Consider the following 21,495-nt stretch of genomic DNA (forward strand, 5'->3'; position numbering starts at 1 on the left):
GCTGCAGTGCTGGCGGATGGGAGGGCAGAGTTAAGGTTGTGTGGCGTACTTTTCCTCTCCTGGTTTTCAGAGGTTTTTGTGCAGCCACACTGGAAGGACACGGACCCCAGTTGTTGGTGGGCAGGATCGAACTGGGGAACCTCTGGAGCTTAGGGTGTGAGCTGAAAGCCAGCTGGCCATTAAGCAAACTCTCTTGAAGTGGTGTCGGTGCCGGGCCGGAACACCACACCCAGAAGGCGTGCGGGTTACGGTACCACTCGGCAACCTCAACTCTGCATTCATGCAGGGCCGCCCAGAGGATTCAGGGGGCCTGGGGTCTTCGGCGGCGGGGGGCCCCCGCTTCAGCGGTAATTTGGCGGTGGGGGGGTCCTTCCACTCCGGGAACAGCTGCCAAAGTGCCCCGAAGACCCACGGCGGGGGCCCCCCACCGCCGAAGACCCCGCACTTCGGCGGCGGGTCCCGCTTCGGCGGTAATTCGGCAGCGGGGGGTCCTTCCACCCCAGCCACCGAAGACCCGGAGCGGAAGATCCGGGGGCCTGGGCCCCGCGAGAGTTTTCCGGGGCCCCTGGAGCGAGTGAAGGACCCTGCTCCAGGAGCCCCGAAAAACTCTCGCGGGGGCCCCTGTGGGGCCCGGGGCAAATTGCCCCACTTCCCCCCCACCCCTGCCGCCGGACGGCCCTGCATTAATGCAGCTATGGGCATTTTGGTTTTTAATGGACTTTTCTGCCCCTGTTAAGTGTGTCTATGCAAGAGATCTGCCGGCATATCTGCGTCGGTTAGGGGCGTGGGTCTGCGTGTGGGTTTTTGCGACCGTTGAAATATGGCTTTTCATCTGGAACGTTCGATATTAGGGCAAAACTTCCAGAAGAAACTCCTGCCTTTCACCTGTTGTCTGGACGTTGGTATGGTGCGGCTCCGACTCAATGGCCTGCACCCTGGAGCAAACCGAGCTTTGCGACAGTGGATCGCCGGGAATCTCTGGCTATTAACAGAGCCTTAATCTCGCGGCATTTCGTGTGCTTTTGACGTCCTCAGGTTTCCTCGGCAATCTGAAATCGCAAACTATATCGTTATAAACGCCTTCCCAAAGAGGCGGTGGGTGCCCTGGACTATCTGAGACAAATGCTAAGCCACTGCGATCGGTCGGGACGATTTCAACCGTTGTTTCATCCTCTGGTCTGCACGGAAAATATTATCCGAGCAAGGAGATTTTGTAACAAGCTGCGTTTGGGACAGTCTGTATTTCAGGAGCACCTTGATCAGATAACGCCCACCGACCCTGCTCCGCACTCCCCTGGTGCGCAGTGAATTTGAAGACAATCCGAGTAAACCTGTGGATTTCAGAGTAGTTAGAATATTTGGCTTTTAAACAGAAAGTGATGCTATGGCCAGGCAGAATTAGATTTTCATTTTTATACTTTGGATAAGATCAATGTTTATTTTTAAGCTTGTTCCCCCCAATTTTTATCAATTTAATGTTTCGCGGTTGCTCAAAACGGTGGGTTTTAAGCATATTTTTTTCATAAGAACAGCTTTACCGGTCAGACCAATGCTCCATCTACCCCCGTATCCTCTCCTCCGACTGTGGCGCGTGTCAGAGCTCGAGGGGGAAGGTACAGGACAGGTGGAGTGATGGACACGTCTTCCCCTTCTGGCTTCTGGCAGTCAGACGTTTAGGGTTGCCTCTAGCATGGGGTAGCGTTCCCTGCCCATCCTGGCTAGTAGCCATTGATGGACCCGTCCTCCATGAATTTATCTAGTTCTTTTCTGAACCCTGTTATAGTTTTGGCCGACACAACATCCCACGAGAATGAGCTACAGAGGGGGTGGGAAATACTTGTGTTTGTATTAAACCTGCTACCTATTACTTTCATCAGGTGACCTCTGCTTTTGGTGTTGCAGGACAGGGTGAATAACACTTATGGACTCGTAGGAGTGGAAGGGACCTCGAGAGGTCGTCTACTCCCGTCCCCTGCCCTCGCGGCAGGACTCAGTATTATCTAGACCATCCCCGAGAAGTGTTTGTCCAACCTGCTCTTAAAAATCCCCAGTGATGGAGTTTCTCTGTTCACTTTCTGCACCCCATTCGTGATTGCGTAGACTTCTGTCATATCACCCCTTAGCCACCTCCGTTTTTAAGGGTCTGTGTTATGTTTTGCACTGTAGTGTCGACTCAGACGACACTGATGGGGAGGTGGGATCGTAGTTGAAAGAATTCTTCCATAGACCCAGCCGTGTTTCGGTTCGGCTCCATTACATGGCCCAGGGCGTGACATTTTCACAGCGACATCATGAAGCCAGCCTAAGTTTGCGTAGACCGGCCCTAAACCGACCAGCTCAAATAGATACGTTTTAATCTCTCCTCCTGCGGCAGCCGTTCCAGACCCCGAATCGTTTTCGTGGCCCTTTTCTGAACCTTTTCCAAGTCCAATCCATCTTTTTTGAGATGGGGCGACCACATCTGCTCGCAGTATTCAAGGTGTGGACGTCCCATGGATTTATAGAGAGGCAACAGGATATTTTCTGTCTTATTATCTGTCCTTTTCTTAATGATTCCCAACATTCGGAGGTTTTTTTTCCACTGCCGCTGCCCATTGAGTGGATGTTTTCAGAGAACTATCCACAGTGACTCCAAGATCCGTCTCTTGAGTGGAAACAGCTAATTTAGACCCCGTCATTTTATAAATTAATTTCATCTGCTATTTCGTTGCCCAGTCACCCAGTTTTGTGAGATCCCTTTGTAACTCTTCGCTGTCTGCTTTGGGATGATTTAGTTGGGTTTGGCCCTGCTTTGAGCAGGGGGTTGGACTAGATACCTCCTGAGGTCTCTTCCAACCCTGAGATTCTATGATTCTATGACTTAACTCTTGAGATTTTGGGGTGGTGGTTTTTTTTCCAGATCATTTATGAACACGTTGAACACTTCTGGTTCCAGTGCAGCTCCTCGGGGAACCCGCCATTCAACTCTCTCCATTCTGAAAACTATTTATTCCTACCCCTTGATTTTCTGCCTTTTAACCAGTTGCCGATCCATGAGAGGACCTTCCCTCTTATCCCATGGCCGCTTACTTTGCTTAAGAGCCTTTGGTGAGGGACCTTGTCAAAGGCTTTCTGAAAATCTAAGTACACTATGTCCACCGGATCCCCCTTGGCCACATGTTTGTTGACACCCGCAAAGAGTTCTAATAGATTGGTGAGGCGTGGCTTTCCTTTCCAAAAGCAGAATGGACCCTTTTCCCCCCGACAAATCATGTTCATCTCTGCGTCTGATAATTCTGTTCTTTCCGATCCTTTTTTACCAGTTTGCGCAGAACAGAAGTTAGGCTCACCAGCTTGTAATATCTCAGGATCACTTCTGGAATACTTTTTAAAAATCGGTGTGACATTATTAAGCATGTGAGTCGGTCACGGAAGTCCGTGAGTGGGTGGGAGGGGGCAGAGGGTTGGAGGGGCACTTACTTCGGGGTGAGGGGCTCTCTGGCTCTTACGGCCCTGCAGCTTCCAGGTGGCGAAGGGACCGGGGGGAGTTCTTCCACCGTTCCTAATAAACTGAAATCCTTCCTCCCTCCACCGTTGTCTCGTCCACACATGGAGCGTTTTCAGTTCTGCTCTCTTACCAGCCCTGCGCATGGGACAGAAACCATTTCCGAGAATACTGTCAGGGAGGTCCTGGACTTTAAATGATTTTAAATGGTTACCTAGGGAGGTGGTGGCATCTTCCTTAGCGGTTATTAAGGTTGGACTAGATAGCTCCTGAGGTCCCTTCCAACCCTGATATTTAATGATTCTAAGGTCAGGCTTGACAAAGCCCTGGCTGGGATGATTTAGTTGGGATTTGGTCCTGATTTGAGCAGGGGGTCGGACTAGATACCTCCCGAGGTCCCTTCCAACCCTGATAGTCTATGATTCAAATTTGCACCATTTCAGGAAATTATGCGGGGGAGGGGAGAGGCCAAACAATTATTTTATGACCACAGATGTCGATATTGGAAAAAGTGAAGGCTTTATAACTGTTAAAACACAAATACCAAGTAAATAGCCTTACATCAAACCCTAATAAGCATTTTTTCGTAGTTTGCCTAGCTGGAAATATCGACGATTTATTGATAGAAATATTCTTCCATCAGGATGTGAATGTCCGGTGCAATCACTGTTCGTCGGTATGTACCGTTACAAATCTGATCTTTCCAAGGCCAGCGATCACCGATCTGCCCATCTGCTAGTGCTTGGAGGCTGGGGCAGTCAGGGGGGACCATCTGCTGATAGGAGACCGTGTGGGGTTCCTCTCCAGGAGTCCTTGGGAGAAGGGACGGCAGGGAGCAGTGGGAGGGAAGACGACGATGGGGGGCTGGTGCTCATGGGGTGCCACTAACAGGGAGGTGTTTTAAGCACCAAGGGCTCTTAAGCAAAGGAAGCTGTCATGGGATAAGAGGGAAGGTCCTCTCGTGGCTCGGAAAGAGAGGAAACAAAGGGTAGGAATAAATGGTCAGTTTTCAGAATGGAGAGAGGGAAATTGTGGTGTCCCCCAGGGGTCTGTACTGGGCCCAGTCCTGTTCCACATGTTCATAAACCGTCTGGAATAAGGGGCGAACAGGGAGGTGACAACATTTGCCGATGATACAAAACTGCTCCAGATAGTTACGTCCCAGGCAGACGGCGAAGAGCTACAACGGGATCTTCCAAAATTGGGTGACTGGGCACCAAAATGGCAGATAAAATTCAGTGTTGATAAACGTGCATTGGAAACCATAATCCCAACTATACGTATAAAATGATGGGGTCTACATTAGCTGTTTCCACTCGAGAAAGATCTTGGAGTCATCGTGGATAGTTCTCTGAAAACATCCACTCCACGTGCAGCGGCCACCAAAAAAGCGAACAGAATGTTGGGAATCATTAAGAAAGGGATAGAGAATAAGACAGAAAATATATTGCCTCTGTATTAATCCATGATACACCCACATCTCGAATACTGTGTGCAGATGTGGCCGCCCCATCTCAGAAAAGATATATTGGAATTGGAAAAGGTTCAGAGAAGGGCAACAAAAATGATTCGGGGTCTGGAACAGCTTCTGTATGAGGAGAGATTAATAAAACTGGGACTTTTCAGCTTGGAAAAGAGGCGACTAAGGGGGGATATGACAGAGGTCTGTAAAATCACGACTGGTGTGGAGAAAGTCAAGAAGGGAGTGTTATTTACTCCTTCTCATAACACAAGAATTAGGGGTCACCCAATGAAATGTCTAGGCAGCAGGTTTAAAACAAACAAAGGGAAGTATTTCTTCACACAATGCACAGTTAACCTGGGGAACTCCTCGCCAGGGGATGTTGTGAAGGCCAAGACTATAACAGGGTTCAAAGAAGAACTAGATAAGTTCATGGAGGACGGGTCCCTCAATGGCTATTAACCAGGCTGGGCAAGGATGGTGTCTCTAGCCTCTGTTTGCCAGAAGCTGGGAATGGGCGACAGGGGATGGATCACTTGATGGTTCCCTGTTCTGTTCATTCCCTCTGGGGCACCTGGCACTGGCCGTGGTGGGAAGGCAGGATACTGGGCTCGATGGACCCAGTATGGCCGTTCCTATGAGGGCTGAGAGCAGTGAGAGGAAGGGACGGGCTGTGTGGAAAAACAGGACTTGGAGGGAATCGGGGAGGGTGGGCTGAGGAAGAAGAGGGAGGAGGAAGGGAGTCGGGGAGGTGAGCTCCTGGGGAGAGGTAGAGGGGTTGGCTGCAGGAGAGGAAGATGGGGGGGGAACAGGGGGTGGAGAGCCCAGCAGCGGGGTGGGAGGATTGGGCAGGAGATCTGGGTTACCTGGGAGCGAGGAGGGAAGGTTTCAGGGAGTCAGAGATTTGGAGCAGTCTAATGACCTCTCCCTCGGCAAAGCTCAGAGCCAGCACTTCATCCCCCTTCTCTTCCTCTGGGTAATCTCCATCCGCGCGCCCGCATTCGGCTACCGTCTCTGCGCGGGCGACTCACAGATCTGCCGCTTCTGCTCCAGAGCCAACGAGAGCCTCAGCTTGTCTCTGACCTCTCCTCGTGGGTCTCTTGCCATCAGCTCAAGACCAACCGTGAAAATCACGGCTAAACACAGCTCCTAACATTCCCCCCCCCAAGCCGTCCCGTCACCTCCTTTCTCTGTCGCTTTCAGACACCACCACTGTCTCGTTTGTCCCGCAGGCCTGTAAACCCAGCCGCATCCTCGACGCAAACCTCTCACTCCGTCTTCATATCCAGGCCGTGTCTACATCTGGCGTTTTCTTTCTGCGTCACGTCCTCAAGATCTGGCCTCTCCTATCCATCCACACGGCTGAAAACTCTTCTCCAAGTTCACGTCCTCTCCTCTCTGAATTACCGTCATGCCTTTTTTCTCTGGCCTGGGCAAATGCAACCTTGCCCTGCTTCGAATCCATTCAGAAGTAGACATCCACCAAGCTACCTCGTTATCCTCAGGCACGACCTCTGAAAGGTCCTGAGTGGGAGACCCATGTCCTGTTATAAAGACAACAGGGGATCAATTATTCTCCATTGTCCTCTGAGCTCGGACCGAAGTAATTGGCTTCATCTGCAGCAACCAGGATTTAGTACGGAGATGAGAAAAAATTTCTAGCTTGGGACACAGGTTACGAACCGCCTGGGCTTTCAATCTGCGGCTTCCCGAGGCAGGGAGATTGAGAGAGGGAAACAGAGCGGGGGTCGGGCCGTGTCTTCACGAGCGCTTGTGTCCATGAAACTTGTCGCTCACGGGGTGTGAAAAAAAAAAAAACCCCTCCCCGAGTGACAGACATTTGGCCGGCGTAAGTGGGAGGCGCTGGTTTTATTACGCCGGCGGGAGAGCTCTCTCCTGTCGGTGTAACACGGCTACATGAGCGGTCTCACGGCCGTCCAGCTGGGCCTCTGTACGCTCGTAAGCACAGATGTGACGAAGTGGGTCTGTTCTTAATGGTTTCTCTGAATAGTGCGTGGGTGCCTCAGTTTCCCCTGTGCCGTTCTAGGTGGGGGGAGAAGGGGGGGTGATTGGTGCAGAGCCCGAGAGGGCCGGTGTGATGGGTCTGCACGGAGAATGGCAACACCCTGTCTGCTGGCCACTGATGGCCTGAGCCCTCCCCGGCAAGGTGCCAACTGGAGAACAAAGAGATCAGGGGCCTCCTGGCCCAGGAACGGGACGAAGGCCAGAGGAGGAGCTGGAGGGAGTTTCAGTTTGGCGCTGGCTGGGGAAATGGAGGGGGGCTCAGACAGGGCTCTGGCCGCCACAGCCCCCACGACCACCCCTTCCCACCTCACCATAACGTCCCCCACAGCTCTCCCACGCTCCCCTCTGACCCCGTAGATCCCACACCCACAGCCTCAGATGCTTTCTCTCTGCTGCCGCTGCCCTGCGTTTTCTGTATATTCCCTCCACCAGACCCGCCTGCCCTGCAGCCCCGTCGTCCGCTCTCGTCCTCGGCCCTTTCACCATCCCGAGATCGTTCTTCTTCCCGGGGTCTGCGAGCCGCCCCCTGGCCATTCCTCGCGGCTGCTTTCTGTTGTCAGACGCCACCGGTGTGGTGCTCTGCTCTATTCAGTGTTGATACCAGTCGGCTGCGTGCGTGTTCCCTCTGTGTGCTGCCCCGGCTCTGCAGATTGCTGGCACAGCGGACCCCGAGAGAACCTCCCAATGACCACCGGCTCCGATAAGGAACGAAGGCCATTGTCAAACGAAGCACGGTAATAGTTTCCCCCGCAGACTCTCCAGGACATACTACGAATTTGTGCCCACCTGACAATGGACCAGCTCAGTCAGTGGCGGGACTCTCCACGGACCCCTCGGCCAGACAGAGACGCCCGCACAGGGATGCATTTTTAGACACAGGTACAAACAGGTGACACATCCCTCCTGACGCACTGAGGTGCAGCCCGTCTACGTGAGGGTGCCGTGTGTACGTGCTTTAAGCAGCCGCCTTCTTGCCAACTTCTGTGAGCCGGGCCGGCCTCTGGCTCACGGCTGAACTTCGCTTTATGTTAGCAATGTCTTGACCCTAACGTCTGTTCAGGCCTCATGCCGGGCCTCTGATACAAGTAGGGGTGAAAAATTGGGACGGGAGTGAGGCGTAATAGGAGCAAAGCCCCCGAAATCAGGAGTGTCCCTATAAAATCGGGACATTTGGTCACCCTAGATACAAGGCTTCTGTTTCAGGTTAACAGCTCCACGTGCCAGGCCTCCTCCGGGAATAAAATTCTGCAAGTCTCCGGCTCCTCGACTGGCCTCTGGACTAAATACCCTGCGTACCGACCGTGTTTACCCAGACCATGCAGATACCCGCGGCTCGTCCCTCGGGGTGTCGGGGATCAGCAGTGCAGAGTGACAAACACAGTCATGTTTATTCTGCGGTAGAGTGGGGTGGGAAGGATAAGAGGGGAAAAAGGATTTTTAAAATAGCCGTCTCCACGCCTGCCTTTCTCATCCGAAGGCCCTGCCGTCCCCTGATGGGCAGCTAGGCAGGCCTTGCTTCTTCAGCCATCTCAGTGGGGTCCCCCTCTCTGTCTCCCCCCCCGCAAACAATTACATGAACTGCCAGCCCCGTCCTGAAAAGGAATCGCTTCTTAAACTGCTCCAGTCCTTTTTAGGGTGACCAGATGTCCCGATTTTATAGGGACAGTCCTGATTTTGGGGTATTTTTTTTAATATAGGCTCCTATTTCCCCACCACCACCCCCATCCTGATTTTTCACATATGCTGTCTGGTCTCCCTAGTCCTTTTGATCTTCTGGGTCCCAGGCCTCGGCCCGGTTCATCAAATCCCGTTCTGTAAGCTGACTGGCGCAAGCTGGCAAAATACACTAACGGGTCAGGCATTGTCTCGTCACAGCCCCGAGGTGTTTGCCAAGAGGTGGCTTCCCGCGTGTTTTTTCACAACCCCCTGTTCAACGAAACCCACATATTCATGAAGGTGTTTTTCTATGGAGCAGGAGATTAGCTCTTCCCTCCGGGAAGATGTGTGTGTGGGGGGGGGGTAGTGATACCTGGAGGAGAAGACAGGGGATGGTTGAGGGACAGATGGAGAGAAAGTGAGAGAAACAGGGAGAGGGGAGAAGAGAAACTAGGACAGAAAAATTCCGGAGAGACTGAAATGGAGCAGGACAGACAGACGTGCAGCGAAAAGTCCCTTTAGTCTAAAGCCAGCTCGTCGAGTCAGCCCATGTTCGACGTCCGTCTTCCTGAGCATCCGTTCCTGTCTGTTCCCGACCGTCGGTCCGGGCTGTCTCTTATCACTGATTCGCATGGTCCCGGAGAGCCGGACCAGTGGTTTTGGTCTAACATTCGCCCCCCCTGGGCAAGCATCGCTGGGGTCGAGTCTATTTCTTCAGGAAGGCACTCGCGGCTCAAAGACCGACGTGGGTGTTACACCGCCCCCAGCGAGATAGTTGGGGAAAGGGGAATCTATGAGATAATCTAGAAATCTGGCACTAGAAAAGGGCAACTAAAATGATTAGGGGGTTGGAGAGGGTCCCATATGAGGAAAGATTAAAGAGGCTAGGACTCTTCAGCTTGGAAAAGAGAAGACTAAGGGGGGATATGATAGAGGTCTATAAAATCATGAGTGGTGTGGAGAAAGTGGATAAGGAAAAGTTATTTACTTATTCCCATAATACAAGAACTAGGGGTCACCAAATGAAATTAATAGGCAGCAGGTTTAAAACAAATAAAAGGAAGTTCTTCTTCACGCAGCGCACAGTCAACTTGTGGAACTCCTTACCTGAGGAGGTTGTGAAGGCTAGGACTATAACAATGTTTAAAAGAGAACTGGATAAATTCAAGGAGGCTAAGACCATAAATGGCTATTAGCCAGGATGGGTAAGAATGGTGTCCCTAGCCTCTGTTCGTCAGAGGATGGAGATGGATGACAGGAGAGAGATCACTTGATCATTGCCTGTTAGGTTCACTCCCTCTGGGGCACCTGGCATTGGCCACTGTTGGTAGACAGGATACTGGGCTGGATGGACCTTTGGTCTGACCCGGTACGGCCGTTCTTATGTTAATCGCCTGTGCATACCGAGATAGAGAGATTTCTTTATTTAGAAGGTTATACTGAAGTACACTCAGTAGTAAGTTTTCTAGGGTGACTGTGTATTTATGTGCCGTTTTTATTATATATATTCATCTATTTAATGTAACTGTAGAATCAAGTTCCATTTGTTCTCGTTTCAATAAAATCCCCATTTGGACAGCGCGTTGTATCATCTCAGCTACCCCTAAACAACCTTTTATCCCCATGTAACACGCCCCCGCCGGAAAAACGACCCCACCGCTGTGCTGAAACGTTACTCAATCTTGGCTTGGAGAGGGGGTGATTGGTCCTGCTTTGAGCAGGGGGTTGGACTGGATACCTCCTGAGGTCCCTTCCAACCCTGATCTTCTATGATTCCATGACCCTTGGATGTATTTTAAATTACAACCCGATAACCCTACTTGGAGAGCTCTGTTTACGTTGACAGGCCTAGTTTAAATGCCCGTTCGCCACAGACTTCAAAGCACAAATGTTGCAAGTATGTATAATTCCACTATATTAGGTATAGTTGGCAATAATATTATTGGTTAGTGTGTTGGTCATTTTCAACCGATACCCCACAAGGCATATTGTCTGCACACACAAAAATCGTGGCGGTGGTGTGTAGGGTGCGAAGACCCGGGTGTTCGGCGTCACCCTTTTCCCTTCCTGTTTCTGAGGTTTCTCTCTCTGTCCCAGCAGGTGATGGGATGGTGAGTGAGAATGAGGAGCAGACCCCTCAGCAGGAAGACGCTGAGCCCGCGGAAGCGTACGGGGCGTTATCGCAAAGATCTGAAGGGATTGTGTCCATGAGTTGTGAGCAGGGAAAAGGTTGTGAGGCTCGGCACAGGCCAGAAAGGGAGCAGGGAACGGAGCCGAGGCAGAAAGCGGGTAATTGTCAGGGAAGTCACAAGGAAACCACAACCCAACAAAGCAACCTCACAAGCGAGAGAGGCCACACACGCCCTGAGCGGGGAGAAAACGTCGGTAGCCCTTCGGCTGTTCTTCGACATGAGAGAATCCGCGCCGGAGAGCCCCCCCACCAGTGCGGCGAGTGCGGGAAGACCTTCCGTCGGAACTCGCACCTTGTTCGCCACCAGAGCGTGCACACGGGAAACCGACCCTTCCGGTGCTCGGACTGTGGGAAAAGCTTCAGCGTGAGCTCCAACCTGATCGCCCACGAGACCATCCACACGGGCAATCGCCCCTTTTCCTGCTCCGAGTGCGGGAAGAGCTTCAACCGACGCGCCAACCTGATCACGCACTGGAGAATTCACATGGGAAAGAAGCCCTTCACGTGCTCGGCGTGCGGGAAAAGCTTCACAGACAGCTCGAACCTCATCCGGCACCAGCGAACCCACACGGGGGAGCGACCCTACGAGTGCTGCGAGTGCGGGAAAAGCTTCACGGACAGCTCCGACCTCATCCGGCACCAGCGAACCCACACTGGGGAGCGACCCTACGTGTGCTGCGAGTGCGGGAAAAGCTTCAGTCGGAGCTCCACCCTCATTCGCCATCAGAGGATCCACACGGGAGAGACGCCCTATAAGTGCCATGAATGCGGGAAAAGCTTCAGCGTGAGTTCCAACCTTGTCACGCATTGGCGAATTCACACGGGGCATCGACCCTTCACCTGCTCCGACTGCGGGAAGAGTTTCACCGACAGCTCCAACCTCACTCAGCATCAGAGAATACACAGGGGGGAGAACCCCTATAGCTGCCCCGAGTGCGGGAAAAGCTTCACTCAGAGCTCGGCTCTTCTTGCACATCAGCGGATCCACACGGGAGAGCGACCCTACGAGTGCTGCGAGTGCGGGAAAAGCTTCAGCGTGAGCTCAGCCCTGGTCGCGCATCAGAGACTCCACACGGGGGAGAGACCCTATAAATGCTCCGAGTGCGGGAAAAGCTTCAGCGTGAGCTCAACCCTCATCATCCATCAGCGAATCCACACGGGGGAGAGGCCTTATCGATGCTCGGAGTGTGGGAAAAGCTTCAATCAGAGCTCCCACCTGGTTAGGCACCAGAGTCTCCACCGGGGAGATAAGCACCATAAAAACCTTGTCTAAGGCTGTCAAAAAAACCCACCAAGTTTTTTTAATCCGTTTCTAATTCCCACCTAGTGACCTTTAAGGCTCTTTGCTGTGGTCCCGCAGCTCCCCCGAGATGAGTAACACACCGTTGGAGTGAATCCCTTGGTCCTTTCTATCTGCTCCTTCATCCTGAGTCATGACAATGTGTGTCCCTCCTACCAGGAATGTCCACCAGCCCCAGGTAGGGGAGATGGGAGCCCATCATCTTATAGAATCACAGAATCTCAGGGTTGGAAGGGACCTCAGGAGGGATCTAGTCCAACCCCCTGCTCATGGCAGGACCAACCCCAACTAAATCATCCCAGCCAGGGCTTTGTCAAGCCTGACCTTAAACACCTCTAAGGAAGGAGATTCCACCACCTCCCTAGGGAACCCGTTCCAGTGCTTCACCACCCTCCTAGTGAAATAGTGTTTCCTAATATCCACCCTAGACCTCCCCCACTGCAACTTTGCTTGCTACATTGAAGTAAAATCTCCCTGGGCCTTGTCTCCTGTGGGATTTTCCCAGGCGTTAGCTAGCTGGAGGTAGCTGTCCTCATGTAAAAAGACAACTATATTTGCAGCGCCGACGTAGGCTGGGTATAATGGTCAGGGTTAACGAACCTTGACCTGTCCTCCTCGACACTTCCTAGTCTAGACAAAACTCCGAGCGTCACATTTCGACTTCTACTCCCATTAGCGGAGCGATTGGTAGAGTCACAGAGTTCCTTCTCATTCCCGGGTGCCCTGGGTTATATTGTTCCTACCATTTTTCTCATTTAAAAATATACCAAAGATCTGGAGCAGGGAGAGGATGGAAGTGTCATTTCAGCCGCCGTGACACGGGAAGGGTATAGGGTGGTCTTGATGGATTCCCTCCTTCTCCATCACCGTTCAATCCCCCCCTCAACCCATCCGAGTTAGCTTCTGTGGGAGCCACAGTGGAGTGTAACCTCCCTTCCACCTCCCAAAGTGTCGCATGACGCAGTCTTCTCGGCTCTCCGTGCTTAGGAATCACAATTTGATCTTAAACCAGACTCACTAGGGCTGGAGATGAAAGTGTCAGAGACCCGGAGGGGAGATTTGAATGGATCACAAACACACAGAGTGATGGTTCTGTGTTTTCATCCCTTTATCTATCGGCAAAGCTTTTTGCTGCTGAGCTGGGATTGTCTCCAGAGGAGAAGACTGGATGTTCTAGCGTCATTGAAACGGGGAAAACGTTTTGTAAATAACTTGACTCGGTAATAATGAAGTGGTGCTGACTGAACAGTGAGGGTAATTAACCAGTAGAACAATTCACCAAGGTTTGTGATGGATTCCCTGGTCTACCGAGGGCCCCTGTCCTTAGGGAGGAGGATTGGCCGACTGGGGCTTTGTAAGACTGTTTGTTCTAAGCTGAAGTGCTAATGAATTTATAATCCCAGGGTTTCCCCTACATGTGGGTCAGAGAAGACTACAGTTGTCAGAGCCCGTGTGAGAGCTGGGCTGAACCCTGGTAAGCTCGTTAGCGAGTGTGTCGCTTCTGTTGTTTGAAATACGTTTTCTCTGCCATGATTTTTCCCTGACGAATAAAGTAGGTTTTCTTAGAAAGGACTGTGTGGCAACGTCTATCCGTAGCAACCTGTCGGTGCTGAGAATTACTGAGGGAAGTCAAAAAGAACAGGCGGACATGTGGCGCCTTAGAGACTAACAAATTTATTGTAGCATAAGCTTTCGTGGGCTACCGCCCGCTTCATGGGATGCATGGGAAGTCACTATCCATTCTGAAAATACCCCAGGTGGAAGGTGGACGGAGGCATGTCTCCATCAAAGCTCAGGGTTGGTGCCTTTGCTGGACCACGGAAGGAAACCCAGGTGCCGTTGCCCCGAACTGTGACAGGTGGATCTTCCATTGTCTCACCAGGGTGCTGCATTTGTTTCTTGTTGGCGTATCCATCCCAACCTGGATGGGACAATGTTATACCAAGAACCATTACGTCCCCTGCTCCGGAGAAGGAATTAACTTCCTCACTCCCAGTGGTTCCCCCAAAGCGAGAGGGGAAATTGAGTGATACATCTATTTCTTTAAAAAAAAATAAAACCATAACGACCACACTGGGTCGGACCAAAGATCCATCTGGCCCACTATCCTGCCTTTCAACTGTGGTCAATGCCAGGTGTCCCAGGGGGAATGAACAGAGCCGGGAATCAGCAAATGATTCATCCCCTGTTGCCTATTCCCAGTTTCTGGCAAACAGAGGCTAGAGACACCATCCCAGCCCATCCTGGCTAATAGCCACTGGTGGACCTGTCCTCCAGGAACTTATCTTCTACTTTGAATCCAGAGATTTGAGCAGGATAGAGGCACCGTGGAGCTGTTTCCAGGGCCTTTTATAACTTCTGCCACCCATGGTTTCCAACAAAGCCCTCGGCACAGCTAGTGGAAAATTACAGGGGAAAGATGGAGTTTGGAGTCACATGGGCCAGTCACAGGTCCATGCCTGACTTCGCTCAGTCAGAGCAGTGTTGAGGGGCATTTCCCGTGGTCCATTGAGAGTTGTTCCTCGACGAGCCGCTCAATTTGAATTTGAATTTGGTTTTCCAGACGCCATTTCAGGAACTTGTCCCACTCAGGTCGGAGCGGCTGCTCGTCAGGACAGAGGGGTTGTCCACCCGGCAGCTGTCTCACGTGCGGGGCCTTTCAGCAGGAGCCGATCGGGGCCCCCGTTCTCCATTACGTGTCACAGGCCCCTGTATGCCCCGTCCTTCTTTGGGGGCAGGGCGAGGGTGCCGCAGCCCCCCGGTTAAGTCCACCTGCCTGCCCTTAGCCTTCGGGGCAGTACGGCCCAATGGCCGGAGTCAATATGGGTGCCCTCTCCCTCGGTCTGTATGGCCTAGTGGTCAGAGTCCATAAACCAGCCCTCCTCAGCAGGGCTACCGTATCCGCTGATGCTGTGTCCTGGATGTTTTTGGGGTCTCTGGCTTCCTCAGGGTGCGCTACCCCTGGGGACTCCGGCCTCCACACGGCATCCGCAGGTATCCAGGTGTCCGTCTGGGTCTCAGCATCTCCAGCTCCTAAGGTTTGGGGCTTTGGCCGCCCCCACGGCTGGAGCCAGCGGCGTGTGTCCTTCCTCTGCCACGGTCAGCCCCGAATGAGCGGGGCGGCTCCCTTTTATACCGAGACAGCACTTGGAGCGTGCCCAGTAGGGGCGAGGGGGCGTGGCTTCCTCAGCCCAGAGCATGGGGTTAACTCCTTCTTGTCCGGTGCAGGGCCTGGACGCCCCGTCACAGCTCCACACCCGGGGATTTTCATACTCCCACCCATCACACCCGGCTCACTAGATTCCCTAATTCTGCCAAAGGTGCTTTCCTGACACTGCTGAGATCCTGCATTCAGTGAGATCCCTGCCCGTCCTGTTCCCTTTCTCCACTGAACCCCACCAGCCCATGCTTCCTGTTCCCAGCTTCCCCAGGACTCTCTCACTGTCTCTGGACCTCTCTGTCAGCAGGAAGCAGTGCCAGGGACACTTGCCCTCTCTCTAGAGACTTCGATTTCTGGGACATGGATTTACCTTCTTTATGTTTTAGGAGCCTCTTTGATAATAACAAAGGCTCCGTTTTAGTCACGGGTATTTTTAGTACCTGATATTCTGTGATTCTCTGATAGGTCACGGGCCTGAAACAAAAGTCCACGGGCCCATGACCTGTCTATGACTTTTACAAAAAATACCCGTGTCACGGAGTCCCAGGACGATGCTCTGGAACTGCTCCCCACCAAGCCAGGCAGGACTCTGGGGAGCCTCCTCTCCCTCGGAGCAGCCTGTCCCCAGGGCAAGAAGCTCCCACGGCTTCACCTCCTGGGTCTGACCTCGGAGCATTCAGCATCCTCTGCCCCTCCATGCGCTTCCCACAGCGAGTCCACCCCAGCGGGGTCCTGGGGGGGCCACAGGGTCCTGCCCCCCCACTTCGCAGTCAGACGTGACTCTCAGCCAACCAGTAACACAGAGGTTTATTCGATGACAGGAACAGGGTCTAACACAGAGCTTGTAGGTACAGAGAACCGGACCCCTCGGCCGGGTCCATTCTGGGGGGCAGCGAGCCAGACCCCCACATCTGCCCTCACTCCCCGTCCCCAGCCAGCTCCAGACTGAAACCCCCTCCAGCCCCTCCTCTCTGCTCAGCCCCGTTCCCGGGACAGGAGGTCACCTGACCTCTTTGTCTCCAACACCTTCAGTTGGCACCTTTGCAGAGAAGAGGCCCAGGCCATTGGTTGCTAGGAGACAGTGTCAGGCATTTAGGTGCACTGGCCCTTTGCTCTGCAGCAATCACACACCCTGATCCACCACCTAGATACTTAAGAACTGCGTAGGGGACACTGAGGCACCGACACCGTATTCAGAGAAAACATTGAGAACATCCCTAGTTCGCCACATCCCCGCCATAATGAAAACTTGGCCAGAGGCCAGTCCGGGGGCACCACGGGTGTTGGAGGAGTGGGGGCCACTGTTACTCAGGCTGGGGGTTGGTGGGAGCTTCCTACTGGCTCCTTCCCTGCAGAGTATTGTGTACCTGGGGAACTGACCCTGGGATTTCACTGGTCTACAACTAATAAATAAACCTATAAATTTACCTGATCTCACTTGTTTTCTGTCCCTTTACAAACCTGATGTGAGTTCCACCCTGAAACAAGGGGAAGAGTTATGATGTTCAGAGCTCACAGAAAAGAGAGATCCTTAGAGTTCCCTACACTGGCGAGGAGACATGAAACAAACTCGGACTCTGTAGGTGTCTGGAGGAAAGAGCCGGGGTTCCCCACAAAGACCATGAGAACTTTCTAAGTCCAGGAGTCTCCTCAGCAGGTGTCGTGTCTTCAGGGTCCATGTCCCTCATGCCCTCCGACTGACACGTGGCAGGACCTCCCTCCCTTCCCACTGAGAGTTTGGGTGAGCTGTTGAGGCAGAATTGATCTTTTCCTCTCTTCCATGGAAGGGATGAGTTTGGAGAGGGTTTGCGCATCGGCCTGCTACACCCAGGGTGGTGAGTTCAATCCTTGAGGGGGCCATTTAGGGAATTGGGGCAAAAATCTGACTGGGTATTGGTCCTGCTTTGAGCAGGGGGTTGGACTAGATACCTCCTGAGGTCCCTTCCAACCCTGATATTCTATGAATTCAAATCCTGGTTTTTATTTTCTCTCTCTCTCTAGCACTGACTTCCCTTGTCCTGAGGTTTCTCTCTGTCTCCCAGCAGGTGCTGGGATGGTGAGTAAGAACGAGGAGCAGAACCCCCAGCAGGAAGATGCGGAGCAAGTGAAACCAAATGGGGGAGTATCCCAACGATCCAACGGGAACGTGTCCAGGAGTCACGAGCAGCGAAAAGCCTGGGAGAGGCCGGAGAGCGAACGGGGAAACCAGAAAGGGAAGAACGTGTGTAAACCCACGAATGGGTGGGGAACTCACCAGGACCTCAAAGAAACGGTAACCCGGCAGAAAATACTCAGGGGAAAGAGAAAAAATACATGCGCGGAGTGCGGGAAACATTTCAGTTACCACTCAGGCCTTGTTAGACACGAGATAATTCACATGAAAGAGAGACCCTACGAATGCAGTGACTGCGGGAAAAGTTTCACTCAGCGCTTAAAACTTATTACGCACCAGAGAATCCACACAGGGGAGAGACCCTATGAATGCCGCAAGTGCGGGAAACGCTTCACTCGACGGTCAAACCTTTTTACGCATCAGAAAATCCACACGGGAGATAGACCCTATGAATGCGGGGAGTGTGGGACGAGCTTCACCGACAGCTCGGCCCTTCTGAAACATCAAAGAATCCACGTGGGGGAGAGACCCTATGAATGCTGCAAGTGCGGGAAAAGCTTCACTCAGCAAGCAAGCCTCATTACACATCAGAGGATCCACACAGGGGAGAGACCCTACGCATGCTGCGAGTGCGGGAAAAGCTTCACGCGGAGTTCAAACCTTATCACTCATCAGAGAATCCACACAGGGGAGAGACCCTACGAATGTTGTGAGTGTGGGAAAACCTTCACGGATAGCTCAGCCCTTCTTAAACACCAAAGAATCCACACGGGAGATAGACCCTACGTATGCGGCGAGTGCGGGAAAAGCTTCACTCGCAGCTCAAACCTCATTACACATCACAGAATCCACACTGGCGAGAGACCCTATGAATGTTGCGAGTGTGGGACAAACTTCATTGACAGCTCAGCCCTTCTTAAACACCAGAGGATCCACACGGGAGAGAGACCCTATGAATGCGGCGAGTGTGGGAAAACCTTCACTCAGAGCTCAAAACTGGTCACACATCGGCGAACCCACACAGGGGAGAGACCCTATGAATGCGGCGAGTGCGGGAAAACCTTTATTCAGAGCTCAGACCTTATTAGACATGAGAGAACCCACACGGGGGAGAGACCCTATGAATGCGGCGAGTGCGGGAAAAGCTTCACTCAAATCTCAAGCCTCATTACGCACCAGAGGCTCCATGTGGGGGAGAGACCCTATGAATGCAGTGAGTGCGGGAAAAGCTTCACCCAGAGCTCATACCTTATCAGACACCAAAGAACCCACAAAGGAGGGCCTTTGGGAACGCTGTGAGTGTGGAAACCGCTTTACTCAGAGATCATAAGAAAGTTTTTTATCATAAGAAAATCCACACCGGAGAGAGAAACCTCTTGGTGCTGTGAGTGTGGGAAAAGATCCACTCCGACCTTGCTCCGCATCAGAGAATCCACAAAGGGGTGAATGTTGTAAGTGTGAGGAAAATCTTCACTGACAGCTCAGCCCTCATTCCCCGTCAGAGAATCCACCTGTCGGAGAGACCTCGGGAAAGTGACGAGTGCGGGAACAGCTTCACTCAGAACTCAGACACCTCATCGTATCATCAGCGAAACTGTAAAGGGGAACAACACCATGAAACCCTTGTCTAGAACTGTCAACTTTTTTTTTTTAAAGTCTTTTGCTAATTCCAACGTGGTGACCTCATCCTATGATCTGGGAAATGCTGCCCTCTATGATGCAAATGGAAATAGAAGGGAGGTTTTTTTGTTGAATTTACCCTTTGTAGGTGAGCCACATGTGTATAAAATGAGATCAGTGTTGAAAATGAAACAGTAGCCCAGGGGTAGGCAACCTATGGCACGTGAGCTGATTTTCAGTGGCACTCGCACTGCCCAGGTCCTGGCCACCGGTCCGGGGGGCTCTGCATTTTAATTTAATTTTAAATGAAGCTTCTTAAACATTTTAAAAACCTTATTTACTTTACATACAACAATAGTTTAGTTCTATATTATAGACTTATAGAAAGAGACCTTCTAAAAACTTTAAAATGTGTTACTGGCACACGGAACCTTAAATTAGAGTGAATAAATGAAGACTCGGCACAGCACTGCTGAAAGGTTGCCAACCCCTGCAGTAGCAGGAAAAATAGCTATTTTTTAATAGAAACTCCAGCTCTGGTAACTTACAGAGATCCCGATCCAGGCCTATATCTAGTCCCTGGCCCAGATCTGTGCTACAGAATGAAAGAAACACGGGGCGTGTTTAGGAAACTGATTCCTCACTAACGCGGCTGAGATTTCGAGTGGTTCGGTAAAGGGTTCAACTTCGGAGAAGTGTAAATTATCCCTAACCGAGGCCAAGGATTTGGAAAGAACTTGTCTACACTTAAAAGTGCTGCACTGGTGGAGCTGCGCCGTTTATTCCTGGGGGAATTCTGCGCCACTGCGGATGCACAGAATTCATTGGTCGCGCCCAGTTTTGTATTTTCCTGCATAAAAAGCATTTTGCCTAAGATACGCTGCCGTTCTTTTTCCCCACCAGAGGCAGCCGGGAAAACACACAGTTCTAAGCCCAGTCTTGCAGAATTGCCCCAGGAGCAGAAGTTCATCACAGCCAGGTTAGGACAGAGCGGGGGGGCATACAGAGCTGCCAAGGGGTCACAGACGGGTTCAGAATGGCTGGTGCATGAGCTCAGGAGCTAATGGGGTGACGGCGCTGAGCCTAGGGATGCAGGAGGGGAGCCGCAGAGACCTGTGGGGATGGGGGAGGGGTGCAGGGACAGGGACATACATGACTGAGAATGAGAGAGGCTTGGGGTCTGCATGGGGGAGGCTTCCCAACACCCTAACTATCCCCCGCCCCAAGAAAAAACTTCCCACCCACACCCAACACCCTCCAGGTTCATTCCTAGGCTCCTTCCCTCTCTCTCTGCTCCTCTGTTACCCCTGATCCCCACCCCCACCCCAAACCTTTTCACAGCTTCTGACAGGTGCAGGAAATACCGGTCTGTATTGTCACATAAATGAATTGCACAAAGTTCTGCATTAATATGCCTAGTGAGGAATTGATTGGGGGGGAGGGGGGGAAATGACCAGATTTTTTTGGTGGTATTGTTTTGGTCTGTATTGTTAGACACATACTTGTTGACAGGTATTTTGAAATAAATTCTCCAAATAATTGTAACAGGCACAATTATATCGTGCAATAAACTATGCAGAATTTTCAAATATTGTGCGCAGAATTTTGCGTGTTTTGGTGCCGAAGTCCCCCAGGAGTAACCGCTGTGGGGCGTTAATGAAGACGCTCCAAGCTGAAGGACGATAGCTCTCCTGTTGGCTTTGTTAATCCACCTCCCTGAGGGGCACCGGCTCTGCCAGCAGGAGACGCTCGCCTGCCACCCTGGCATTGTCTACGTGGCGGGTTGGTTCTGTATAACTAGGTGGTGGATTTTTCACACCCATGACCAATGCGGTTCTACCGATATAGGACGGTAGGATAGATCAAACCTTCGTTTTTCTCTTGCGTTTTATGCATTTGGAGCTCTTCTCCTCTACCTCCTCCTACTTTGAAAGATTAAAAAATGTGGAAATACAAGTCGTCTGCCGTGGCTGGTGCTGGCCCAGGGCAGTTTGGGTGTGTGGGAGGGGGCTCAGGGCTGCAGCAAGGGTTTTTTGGGGGGGTGACAGAGGGGTGGGGGGGTCTCCCCGACGCTTTCCTGCAGGCCCCGCCTCTGCAGCTCCCATTGGCTGCGGTTCCTGGCCAATGCGAGATACAGCAGCTGGCACTTGCGGCAGGAGCTCATGTCCCTTGGCCTAGGAGCTGCAGGGACGTGGAGCCGGCTAGGGAGCCGCACCAATCCTCCCTCCCCCAGCTCGGGTCCCGGGTCACCTCGACCCCTTCCGCCAGCACCCACAGCGCCCCGGACCACTGCACCACAGGGCACCCCCGCCCAAGTTTTAGTCAGGGTGGGTATTTTTAGTACAAGTCATGGACAGGTCACAGCCGTGAATTTTTGTTTACGGCCCGCGACCTGTCCATGGCTTTTACTAAAAATACCCGCGACTAAAACGGAGCCTTCGTTATTGTTACCAATGTCGCGGGGGTTTTAGAGGGCTGTATATT

At 52.2% G+C, this 21,495-nt stretch overlaps 1 protein-coding gene across 6 annotated transcripts in view; it reads left to right on the plus strand.

Annotated features, from left to right (window-relative positions):
- LOC123356634 (zinc finger protein 665-like) overlaps positions 1 to 19,270 on the plus strand; it is a 638,684-nt gene extending 619,414 nt beyond the window's left edge. The window contains exons 1-2 of one of the 6 annotated variants that reach the window (XM_044999994.1): positions 12,439 to 13,592; positions 17,321 to 19,270. In XM_044999994.1, coding sequence (XP_044855929.1) covers positions 17,332 to 18,690 — 1,359 coding nt within the window. In that variant the 5' untranslated portion in view covers positions 12,439 to 13,592; positions 17,321 to 17,331 and the 3' untranslated portion in view covers positions 18,691 to 19,270. Of the gene's footprint in view, positions 1 to 10,727; positions 13,593 to 16,719; positions 16,936 to 17,320 lie in introns of those variants that run through there. The other 5 variants (XM_044999995.1, XM_044999996.1, XM_044999990.1 and 2 more) reach the window with 5 other exon arrangements.
- The last annotated feature ends 2,225 nt before the right edge of the window (positions 19,271 to 21,495 follow it).

This window comes from Mauremys mutica, chromosome 26 (genome assembly GCF_020497125.1).
Source record: "Mauremys mutica isolate MM-2020 ecotype Southern chromosome 26, ASM2049712v1, whole genome shotgun sequence".
Lineage (NCBI taxonomy): Eukaryota > Metazoa > Chordata > Testudines > Geoemydidae > Mauremys > Mauremys mutica.